We start from the raw sequence: 12,519 nt of genomic DNA on the forward strand, positions 1-12,519 counted from the left end.
CCACGATCGGACATGGAAGCCGCCGCGCGCGGTCGGGATCGAAGGATCGTTGGGAGCAGCGGCCTGTTACGCCATCTTGATTCCTTCTCCCACCAGTTGGCCGGTATTAACCCCCAAACGATCGACCGTACACGCACGATTTCAAGACCCAACACACCGGTGACCTTTCCCTCCGGCCCACGATCCATCGGAATCTCTTGCGATCGGGCTCTCCTTGCTCGTGCTGCTATTCCGTGCCTGCCATTCTCTTCTTCGATCCGTTCATTCGCGGGTCAAGAGAACCGCTTCACGCGCGTCACACGTCATCCATAGAACATCGAGAATTCTTTGAAAGCGGACGCGCGCTGCGTGTGTGTCCCTCGACCGACAGACAGGCAGCGAATCGACTGGAGACGAAAACTTGCAACGGAACAGGGCTTTGTGTGCTCCGCACGCAGATTTAGCGGCGTCTGCTTGTTACCATGGCAAACGAGGAGGAGAAGAGTGGGATAGAAAGGAGATACGTTCTTGCCAACCCCGGGTGCCTTAAACTGAGGCGACGTGTCTGCCTGGCTGCCTACAGATTCTCCCTCTTCTCTCTCTCTTTTTTTCTCTCTGTCCCTCCTTTGTGCCGATTTTGCATAGCAGGCCTCTACCTGCCGTGCATTTAAAACGCAGTCAAGGCTTCCACGGAAGCGATTGTTGTCGCTCGGGGAATGGCAACCGGTGGAGAAAGGCCGAGAAAATGTTGGCCTGGCTGGCTGACAGGCTGGCTAGCCAGGCAGGCAGGCAGGCAGGCAGGCAGGCCACTCTCCGCATGCACCTTGGCCCAATCTTTTCCTCCACAATTGTTGTTGCCTCGGCCTTTCCTAGAGATTCATTTTCGCGGTGGCTCCTCTTTCTCGCTCTTTTCCACCGGTGTTGGGTTAGCCTATTTGTAGCCTATTATTAGTCTATATGCATCGAGTAAATAAAAATTTCGTATGCGTAATCGCATTCCGTAGAAAGAATCCTGTAAAATTCGAGTTACCTACTCCAGAATGTCGAAGCACAGACAAGACGCGACGCCGGGTCGTCGTTAACTGTTTTCGCAGCAGCCGTGTGCACCTGTGTTGGCAGATTGTTCAACGGTCGCGTTCCACGATCCGTACGCTTTGTCGACGTTTCACGATTCGCCACGCATCGGCGCACCTCTCCCACCCTCCCTCCGCCCGGCTGCGTCCGATGCCTTTTTCCCTCCTTACCGCAATATCGGCGGCAACCAGTTTCAGCAACGGCGAGTCCACGCCATCCACGCGATAACGGGTCGTTAACTTGCCCACATCTGCCTTTCTCTCGTTTGCAAGAACGAAGAAAAGAGCTGTTCCCCGCGACCGCCGCCTCGGGCAGACGTGCACAACGTCGTCCCGGAGTGTGTAGCCTCGAGAATGCCTTCGCGAAACGCCTCGGGGCTCTCGACCGGTTTTTCGCGAGAAAATGGCCCTCTGGTTCTTCTTCTGCTTAGTTTTCTCTCCTGTTCTCTCACCATACGATTTTCTTTTCTCCCAAAATACTACGCACGTTCTCGATCGACCTGTGTACACTATAGCCTCGTGACATAGGATTATCGTGCCTTTTTTCTTTTTTATCGGTGGGGATGAAACGCGGAAGTTTGCTGGGACCCATCCCGGCAGTATATGTATTCTCGTTCCCTATCTCTCTCGGTGTTTACACGAGTCTTTAGATTCGGCTTTCAGGGACTCTTGCACCCTTCTTCGAGGCCCATGCCAGCCCGTTCTCTCGGTGTGTTTACACGAGGCGAAGGGTGCACGCGTCCTGCAACCGGGACCAAAAATAGATACACCGCATAGTACTCCGGATATGCGTATATTTTTAAGCCTACTCCCGGTCACGAGCCTACCCCATTCTATTCTGTCCTGGCCCCCGACCCTATCTTTGCACCCTCCCTCGCTTGTTCGTACGTTCGCTCACTCACGGGGTTTGCTTTCCTGTTTGCCTTCACTAGAACCACGACTTTGATTGGTGGCACACGGCCGTCGTACACACGCACGTGTGCGGACCGGACGACGGATCCGTTCACGCATGCGGGACACGCGCGTGAATACGGGCCCCGACGATGCGCCGTCGTTGTCGTCGTCGCCAGTTCCCATTCTCGCCCGGCACGCCCGTAATTCTCAATTTCGAGAACAGTGGGCCGAGCAGATGTCCTTTTTTCGAGGACGAATTATTGGGCTAGGCCCTGCAGCCACGAATTAACCGTGCTCTGCCCAGGCCCTGTGAAAATAATGGACGTTTGATTGGGTACACTGTGTTGCGCGCGTATGTCCCCGTTCTTCTAGCAGCCGTGGGAATCGACCGTGCGCACTGTCCTCTCGAACACACAACCATCATAGGGGAGCCGGAAAAGGAAAATTTTTTTTTCTGCTTCTACTCTGTTTGACAGTAATATGTTTCCTTAGCCGTTAATGACTCGAACGAATATATGGCCGTGTATGTTGTTGACCCAGTGCCCACGTTACACTGCCACTACGGTTCTAGCGCATTTCAAAGACACACGCCAGGGGGAGGGAGGGAATCGCGAAACGCCCTTGATTTAACGCGACGCCGTTGAATTAATTAGGATACAAACGGAATCTACCGATTGCATTTCGGAATATTTTAACGTTGATGTCTTGATCGTTCCGCGAGCTGGACGCCGACCAGGTCTGCTGCACATTCACGCCGAAACCACGAAACAATGTTCGATCGGCGATTATAATCTCGGGACACGAAAGAATTTTCTGAGTCACGGCGGATAAACGCGTCGAAACTACGGTTTATCTTTATCGTTTCCCAGAAATTCGTTCCTTCTAGCGATAGTTTTAATACCCATTCCCGCTTAATCTTGCACCTGTGTTGTAGCACACGTTCGACGAACTCGGACTCGTCCTAATGTCGTTAAAGTCGCATAAACGCCGGCGACATTTTCTCTCGTTAACATCGTTGGAATTTAGTTCCCATACGCTGTCGTGACACCATCGTCTAACGCCTTAATAGTCTTCGACGGCAGTGACCCTTGAATGCGCTTATTAATCTATTGAGCGGATCTGCAAAAAGAAATCTCTCACCGCTGCACGGTTTCGTTTATACGCTCCTGTTGGTCCCTCGGTGAATAGATAATTAGTAGTGGAGAATAGTCGTGCAATTGAAATAGTAATCGGAATCTACTAGTTTAGCGGCTGCGTACTTTCTCTCAAGAGAGATAAATCGAATTTTTCCGCGATTCCTTACGCGGAACTCCAACGTTTCGCAATAACTATCGCGAACGAGATAATAAGACATAATCACCGGTGTTGATTGTATTACAGTAGCCTGGATTTCGAGTTATCTGATCGGTCAGATCGTTCCATGACTCAGAGTCACACGACTCGAAGTGTTGGTGGTGGGCTGTGATCTCGCCTGGTTTCCAGAAAATTGTGCCTCGTGCACCGAGTCGTTGAACCGGTGTCCGGTGAGCCTGAATCGGAGAAATAAGTGGTCTGAACGGCCCCCGACCGACTTCCTTTCGTGCTCCTTCTTTATCCTGTCATTTCTGCCGAGCAACGCGCAAATGATACGAAATAACGACAGTTTTCCAAGAACCATCGTTACGGAGTCGTCTACGTCGTCATCGTGCCACGCGGTTTTCGTATCCTTCGATTCTCGAAATACACGGGATAATTTTTTTTTTTTTATATCGACAGACTTTGAACGAACGCGCGACGATTCGCGGTACTTTTATCTCACGATGCAGTTCGCAACCGGTGATACACGCTAAATATAGGAACGACGACGAGATAAATCGTAGGTACGAGTGAGTTACGACAGGAAAGGCTATTTTTCCTGTGGGATGCTAACCACGCTTCTTCCCACGAGCCTCACGGCAGTTCGACACGTGTTTCGGCCTCTCGCCACTTAGCTCTGTACTTTCGATGCATCTCGGCTACACTAAATCTATTTTTTACCAACGTGTGCGCCTCCACGGTTGCATGTGTGCATCGCACTCGAGGGAGAGAGAGAGAGAGAAAGAAAGATGGAACAACATAAATATTTGTCGAGGCTCTTCCTGCTGTCTAATATACATACGATCGAGGCAAATTATACGCTTCCTTTTCCTCGGTATGGTTTCCTTACTCGCTGATATTTCATCCCGAGCATTTCTGGACTCTTTCGGATCGAAAAATGTGCAATACATTTGATTCTATATTCCTCCCTAAGAATAAAGTTGTAATCAATTCTTTGGAATAAATTCATTTCGATGCATCCTGTAGTTTTCCTGTACGCGTTAGGCTCGATAATAATTCGACGATCTCGACAATGTTTGTCGTAATTCGCCGGATTTATCATGGGGCGCGAAATGAAGCGGAACTTTTAATGGCGTTTTCCCTCCCCCTGGGGATTCGTTGGCTCCTTTGTGCGGCGTGTACTCCACTTTGTTCGGAAAATTCGGTTCTAACGGAGGAGTGGGGGGGGGGGTGTTCCATCGTAAGGGGTCGGTATTATGGCCCATTATTCTGTTACGTAAGAATAATGATAATGTAGGAGAGAAGGTTCCCATTGTACCGTTCGAACCGTTGATACAGATAATATGGACGTCGAAGTGGGAAAGTACATTCCAGTATCTCCTCGTTGATTGTTTCCGGTAATTCGTTGTTGCCGATGAAAATTCGCGGAACTCGATAACGCGTGTGCGTTGAAAATATGCAGCTGAAAAGCAAGCACCCGGTGTATTTCGATAGACTGACCATCAACGCATTAACGGAAGCTTGGTAAAGCTGTGCACGGGAACACGGAAAGTGCAATGCACCGTGAATAGGCTGCCCTGGCCAGAGAGAAGCCGGCTATTATTCTAGCGACAGTGATACGACGCGCTTTCGAGTCGTGTATTAACTTCTGTTTCAGAAAAGCTCGGAACCGCGTGTGTGCATCGTTGCCCACGTTCGATCAGATAGCGTGTGCCGTGTTCGCGTTTGATCATCCCCCCTCCCTTCCTATTATCAACGTACAGAAACACTTTGTAACTAGGAAGCTAATTCACTCTGCTTTCTTTCACGCCTTGCAGCTTGCTGTAATTGTACGATCACGAAATGCTGGATATTATATCTTTCACCCCGCTACCAAAGGGGGTGTTTATCTCTTTAATATCATGAGGGATACTGGCACGTATGTGTATGTTTAGTTTTTCTCTGATTCAAGCAATATTTCGAAACTGTAATTAAATACAGCGGAAGATTGAGAAAAATATTCTTTGTGGTCTTAATAAATTCGTTCCTGAAGGAGTTAACGTGGTACAATAATTTATCTTGTTTCCGAGCATTTTATAAATAGACAGTAGATATACAGTAAATCCTTGATGAGTGTTAGCAGGCTCCTCCTCACTGACAAGGACAGATTCCCAGGTATATCGTTGACTTTTTAACGAGGTTCAGCACAGTGATTGATTTTGGAATTCTGAAACCAATGATATTTGTTTCAGCTGCATATGACCATTAGTTTGTGAAATATTTAATGTTTAGTGCCGAGAAGCCTTCGAACACTCATCAAGGATTTACTGTAGAGGGCAAACGTTAGTCGGTCGCTCGTAGCCGCGAATGCGTCGTTACGGATCGTGGCTGCGAGCCAGTCAGCGGCGCGTGTCCACGGCCACCACGTGGTCTTTTAAACTCGAATGAATCGTCTGGTTTCGTGTGCGACTTTAGCCTCGTCGTCGTGCCAGTTTTTCGCAGTCCTCGCTCGAACAACGGATCGTTTCCTCTTTCGCCGTGGGAGAAACATCGGAATCGGCTTGTGAACCGTTAGCCACCGTCCACGTCCTTTTAACAGGTCGCAGGCCGTTTTCCGAGACGATAATTAGAGAGTCCAGTCCTATGAAAGAGCGCCTTTCTTCCTCGCGTTTTCCTCACCTTTTGTCTTTCGAAACGATTTCTTTCCTCGAGGTGTGACGTAAGTCACACGAACAACCGCGATTTCCGTTAGCAACTTCTACCGACACAGGAATCGAGTAAATAGGAAAATTTCTGATATACATAATACGCAGAGCGTAGTTTTGATTAAAAACCGGTCGGCATATCGGTGTTTAACTCGGAGGGATTCCTTTCGTGCCGGTTACAGGCCTGTTTCTTCTTTTCTCTCTGTTTCTCGTACCATCGCCTCGAAGTTCATATATTATTCATCATCGCCGGAATACCTGGCGATTTCTTTTGCGGCCGAAGTCGGTCTCGATCGCTTGAGGAATCTTTTAAGTTGCACCTGCCCGCGATGTTGTGCCGATTCACGTCGAATTCATAGAGTCTGCTATGACACAACTAAGCTATCTCCATCGCGAATTAATAGAACGCGCTCTGTGTGTGTGTGTGTCTTGCGAACGATGTGATTTATTTTCGCAATGAAAAACAACATCGAATCGCCGAGCCGTTCTCCTCCCGATGTTTTATCGAGCGCTGACCTCGAGAAAAACAACTTTTATGTGTATCGCAAGAAGCAGGCGCGCGCGAAGTTGCCAGTGGATGGTGGTGCTGAATTCATGAAATCGATCTCGTGCACCACCGTGTCCATCTCGGTCAAGGAAAATAGTTCGGAACGGTGTGTGCCCCGGCGTTGTGTTCCAGTTACGCAGACGTGTTTGCGTTTCCGAAGCTAGGCAATGCACCCGCATGCCGACAACTAAATAAATCACGCTTATCGGACCTGGCCCATTACGGTCGAGCGTAATTTGCGAAATCGCACCGCACGGGTGCATCGTGTGCAGAACTGTGCACGATTAGCAGGTCGGTCCTTCTTTTTCTATTTCGGCCGAATCGAGGCGATAAATTTGAAACTGTGAGTACGCGTTCCCGATTACAATTTCCTTTTCGTGCGAATGTCCCGATAATCGCGACAACCTGTTCACATGAATTGATAAGCAACCGATAATAAGTGAAGGAGAGGCTTTGAATGTTCTGTTTGCTCGAGATCGCGAATTACAGACGTACTCGTGGTTATCCTCTATCATATAACGAAGCTTTCGATAGTTTAAGTTAAGGTTATTTATACAGGGTGTCTCAGTATTGATGGTACAACCGGTGAGGGAGTGATTCTACATGAGAAAATAAGTCGAAAATATGGAACAAATTTTTCTCATTTAAGGCTTTGTTTTCGAGATAATTGATTTTGAATATTACTCCGAAACTCGTGTATTTGCCGTAGGAGTAAGTAGAAACGGAATGCAATGACCAGACACGCTAGCCACGTCCTATCCAGATGCACGCGTATCCAGTAGAGATTGTCAAAGTCGATTTTCTCGAAAACGAAACCTTAAAAAACTTATACTTATTTTCTCATGTAAAATCACCTCCTCCCCTGTTGTACCATCAATACTGGGATACCCTATATATCTACCCTGTGTAAATATCTGGTTCACGAGTGCGCGGGGATTCGCTGACTTTCGCCCGGTTGTGATTGCAGGTCAGTTTTGTTGGACGCGCGACACCTGATCACAGCATCCGGAGGAGCGCGAGTACGGGAGACAGGTGAGACAGAGGAAGGATAGAGAGGCAAACGGAGCAAGATGGGAGGGAGACAAAGCAGAAGGTCCGTGGACATAACGCCGACACCTAAGAAGGAGGGGTTACCGGCCGATGGAAGTGTCGGAGATGCCGCTGCACCTGGCGATGGCAAGCTGGAGAGGATCGAGGAAACCGACACGAAGCCCACCACCAACGGCATAGCGCCGCACACGGACTCGACCGAGGATAAAGACAAGGATAAGGACGAAACCACGGAAAAAGAAAAGGATAAAGAAAAGGTAAGAGAAAGAGAAAAACAGTCTTAATATTTATTCGAATTTTTTCTTGTTACACGCCCGTCACAATATCTTCTTCTCGTCTTAATCGAGAATCGCCGAAGCGATTCCGACACGGATGTTCGACCGTGTAATTGCTACCCGTGGGTATATAATAACGGAGATTCGCCGGAATCGGCCGGGGACATTTTATGCGCGCGGGTTTATGCAATCGCGAGGTCGCAATTACCGGCGACGATTCGAGTCGAGAGTAGTTGCAAGACGCGTATCGTCGTGTACCTACGTACCCTGCGCGTCAATGTCATTCAACGATAAACAAATAAATAAACAAATAAAAATACTCCTCGGATGTCCCTTGAGATCATAGTTTTGTTTCCGTTGTCTTAACACATTCTACGCCGGTCCCGTGTTATGACGGGATTAAAATGTTGCTAGGCACTTGTTGAAAGAAAAGAAAGTAGCAGAAGCACTGAGCTGAAAACACTGAGGCTTCCAGCGACCGAGATTCACCAGCGTAGAATGTGTCAAGCTGTTCTAACAACGACGTAAACTGTAAACGATGATTCACACGAACGTGTACTGCTGTTTTTCCAACGACGACGCAACGGTGCACAGTCGTCGACCGATGCGTCGTCGCGGCTTCCGCGAACCCGCTCACAGTTATCGTCCCGCGAACAACGTTAATGAATCAGCTATCGATCGCGTCGAACGTAATCAGCGAGTGCATTTCGTTCGATTTTTTCCCGGTGGAACTGAACCTACTCGCTTGTGACTCGGCTATTACAGACTCTTCTCGATTATTATCTGGCTTGTTCTACACGATTATTGTCCAGGCATGATTTCCAGCACTGAGGAATGGGAGGCCGTGGAACCTGTCAAACGCATACTTTGTTGTCGAGGCTCGGGTAAAAAAATGAATTTACGAAGGTCTGAAGCATTTCTCCCTATACGATTATTGTCCCGACGCGGACCCAAGTTGGGGACGATAATCGAGAAGAGTCTGTACATTCGATTGATTCATCGTAAGATGACGAGCAGGTAGGGAGAGGTGCCTCTTCGGACCTCGTAGACGTTGAAAAAACATGGTATTATATTCGCGTCGTAGCTGATTACTCTAGCGTGTCTTCTAATCTGTCTCTAGCATCGGGCTGCTAACCATGCACGTGCGCGTCTACACTGCCCCGTACTATTCTGAGATTGACCTAGGAGATACGCTATACGTGCTTGATTCGCGTTCGAGACGCTTAATCGATCGAAAAATTGAGAAACGATGTTTCGTCGAATAAAGTCGCCGAACGATAAGAAAAGAAAAAAAAAATATCAATCTGCGACGACGGGGGGAATCGAGACTCTCGAGAGGAACACGTTCATCTGTTGCGCGCACGGTGTCGACGAGATCCGAAAAGGGTCGAGAAGCCAAAAGCTGTCAGTGGCAGAGCCGGCGTCGAGCATCCAAAGTTCCTGTCGGTACTGTCGCTCTCGACGAATCGCGTAACCGTGTCAGTGTATTATCGTGAAACGCTCTCCAGGAGCTAGACGAAACTTGATATTTCCTCGATTGAGCAACCCCGACAGCCTGTCATGCACCAGATACGGTAGCACGCGAGAGGAAGGGAGAGAAAGAGATCGGCTCTTCCTTCTGCCTCTTGCTTTCATTTCCGTTTAATAGGAGGCCTTTTCCTCTTTCCTTCTCCTTTCGATCGACCAACAACGACTACAACGACGCTGCTCTCGGGGGCGGCGGCGAAAGGCTTATCGGCGCCGCTCTAATTTTACGTCGCGATTCTAAAAGTTCCCCGGGTGGTTACCTTTGCCCGCCAGCAGTCTTTACACACAAAACGTTGTACATACGTGTGTATATCGATCGAGTGGTTGCTGTTTTTCTAGAGTGCTCGGAAAGCTCGCGCGAGACCCGTGGCATACTGAATTTCCTGGAAAAATTATATTTTTACACGCGTAGCAGCACGCCCATTGTACTACTTAGCTATCGGAGTTGGATAGCGATCTTTTCCGAAACGGCTCGGCTGTATCCGTTCGCGGACGTGGAATACATACATGCACACGACCGTGTTAATACCACATTCGACGAATGCGAGAACGAAAGTGGTTCCCCCTCGGCAAAAAGGATATACGACCGTGGCTCGAAATCTTTGGTATCGCGAGCAGACGTAAACGCTGTATCAATTTCTCGATCTCAGCTTTCACGCACGAGCCGTGGAAATTGCGCGTTACTGTAATTCTTCTCGTGAAACGTGTGTTATCGGCCTCGCCGCGCGTTCACCATCGAGAATGTATCGCGATCGCAGGGAGCAAGCCGCTGGCACCACACGAACGGATACCGAGTCGCTGATACGACGCTGTATACCATCCCGAAGCGATTATTCGACCACAGAGGTTCTTGCGAGTCAGCTGTGTCTTTTAGCTTTTGCGTAAATCAAAGATCCTCGATAGTTGGACGGAATAGAGTTTTTCGGAGCGGGGATGATGGGAGATACCGTTCGAGTTTGTGTACGCAGGTTGAAGTTCCAGTCGAGATTGTACAGGTGGACGTGCGCGTCGTACGGGTCACGTGTTCTCGCGGTTAACTGTAATCGTGACGCGTCGCGACGAGAGCGTTTTTTGCACCGACACGCATACCTAACTGTCCTAGACGAATAAATCTTTTGTTCTGTCTTTGGCTAGTCGAGGTTATCAGAGATCCTGGATTCGCAGAAGCCACGAGCAGAGCTTCCGTGGGTAGTTACTTTTAGGCATGAACATTAACGAAATTTTTTAGAGATCCTAGGGGGCTTGTTTCGTATAAAAAGACAATGTTCGCTCTGCACACCGTGTGACGCTTATTGGTACTAGCCACGGCGATGTAATTAAACCTCTCAGATCTGAATTCTGAATTTTCTTTTAAGAGTAAAAAAAAAAAAAATTGATTAGACGTTTCACCTCAGTAACTGTTTAGATTGTATGTTGTTAAAAAGAAATATTTATATGTCCCATAGTTTTGTAGATATTAGATGTACAGATATGTGTACATTAGGACTCAAGTATCGCATTACACCCAAGAGGGACAAGTGAAAGAACACGGAGAAGTTCAGTATCATCTACAAGTGTGACCATCAGGTTTGAAAGGGTTATATGTACCTGTGTACAAATTTATGTTATTACGTATGTCTTAAGTTGTTATTACTATATTTATTTATACAATAAAGCCGCCGCGGATTAGTACCAATAAGAACCATACGTGTTGCAGGACACACACGGTCTGTCTACGCGAGACAAGACTACTAGGTCTGTACACTGACGACCAATGTCGCTTCCTCTAGGGGAACAAGCAGTGTAGGGGTAGACCTTCTACCGTTTGATAAATTTCAGTAATTCCAGTAATTCCCTTCCCCTACGCCTCATTTTTCATAAATTCGAAAAGTTCATGCCTAAAAGCAGCTTAACTACCTTTAGCAACTCCGGCCGCGAGCAATATCAGTAAAGATAGTTAAACAGAGAGACAGAGAGAGAGACGCAACGAAATGCGCACGTCGTCGTCAGCATCGTTTCGGATCTTGCAAAATCTCTAGAGTTAAACAGAGAGACAGAGAGAGACGCAACGAAATGCGCACGTCGTCGTCAGCATCGTTTCGGATCTTGCAAAATCTCTCAGGCGGCAGGTGCGCGCAACCACTCGAGACTTCTCTCGCATCGAACACCTGCCCTTGATACTATGCCTCAGCCTGCCGCGCGACGGTCGGCGGCAATCTTTTATTTTTTTCACGAACAGAGGATCTACGACGCTGCTGCCTGCCGCCGCGTCGAGCAGCAGCCAGTGTTTCACGAATAATTTAAGATATATCTGCGGGCTGTGCGGCAACCGAGCGAGCAGCAAGTCTACCTAATGGAAAGGCCGGACCTTACTTTCTTAACCTTGACCATGCAATTTAACGACGCCGATACACAGTACACATACACACACACCGATCCCTGCGTTCATCGCGTGTTCGCTCGGCCCGCTTCAATTAAAACCCAATTTCGAACGTCGTAAACGCTACCGAGGACGCGGTCTTCAGTCGCGCGTTATTTTCTCGGGCTTTTCCATACGCGCGAGAGGTCGTTTTTTTTTTTTTTTTTTACGATCGTGGCGAATGTATTCCCGCGCCCAAGTAATCGTGGCTAATCTCGAGGTGGTTCTCGGCCACGGCAAAAGCGTACGTTACCGAGTGACCTGAATACCAACACCATAACGCCCGTGTATAGTTTTATTTCGCGCGATAGACCGCGGCGACGGGGCCCGTGGCACGCGATCTTTTAAACGCGGGGCTGTTAACGCCGTCGATTCGTGAACTGTGTCTCGAGGGAAGAGGAGCAGCTTTCTTGCGTGAATCATCGCGCGGCGTCGGTACGAAACGACGCGAACCGGACTACTCGGTTTATTAATTAATACGAGACCACGAGTCATCTGTTTGCTTCCACTAATTAAAAGCCTGGAGATCCGCCGCTCGAATTCCATTCGAATGTGTATTCGGCGATAAATGTGTATGTATTGTGAATTGTATTCTCGCGTGGTGAGTCTTCGATACGAAAGTAAAACGACACATAAAACTCGACGGCGCGTTTTCGAAAGCCTCGTGTCTCGGTTGCAGTGAAAACGACGAAGGCTCTTCGGTCTCTACTCGAGGGAGAACGGAATCGATCACGGAAGGCTCTCTGGCGATTATCTGCACGAAACTCGTCGAGCCCCGGTGTCCTTGTCCACGTCG

The 12,519-nt window shown here is 48.4% G+C and overlaps 1 protein-coding gene across 2 annotated transcripts in view; it reads left to right on the forward strand.

Moving 5' to 3' along the window:
• LOC107192256 (cell surface glycoprotein 1-like) overlaps positions 1 to 12,519 on the forward strand; it is a 71,794-nt gene that overhangs the window by 28,239 nt on the left and 31,036 nt on the right. For both annotated transcript variants that reach the window (XM_015581469.1, XM_015581470.1), the window contains one exon: positions 7,441 to 7,780. In XM_015581469.1, the coding sequence (XP_015436955.1) occupies positions 7,544 to 7,780 (237 nt within the window). In that variant the 5' untranslated portion in view covers positions 7,441 to 7,543. The remainder of the gene's footprint in view (positions 1 to 7,440; positions 7,781 to 12,519) is intronic.

Source organism: Dufourea novaeangliae, unplaced genomic scaffold (genome assembly GCF_001272555.1).
Source record: "Dufourea novaeangliae isolate 0120121106 unplaced genomic scaffold, ASM127255v1 scaffold299, whole genome shotgun sequence".
In the NCBI taxonomy this organism is placed as follows: Eukaryota; Metazoa; Arthropoda; class Insecta; order Hymenoptera; family Halictidae; genus Dufourea; species Dufourea novaeangliae.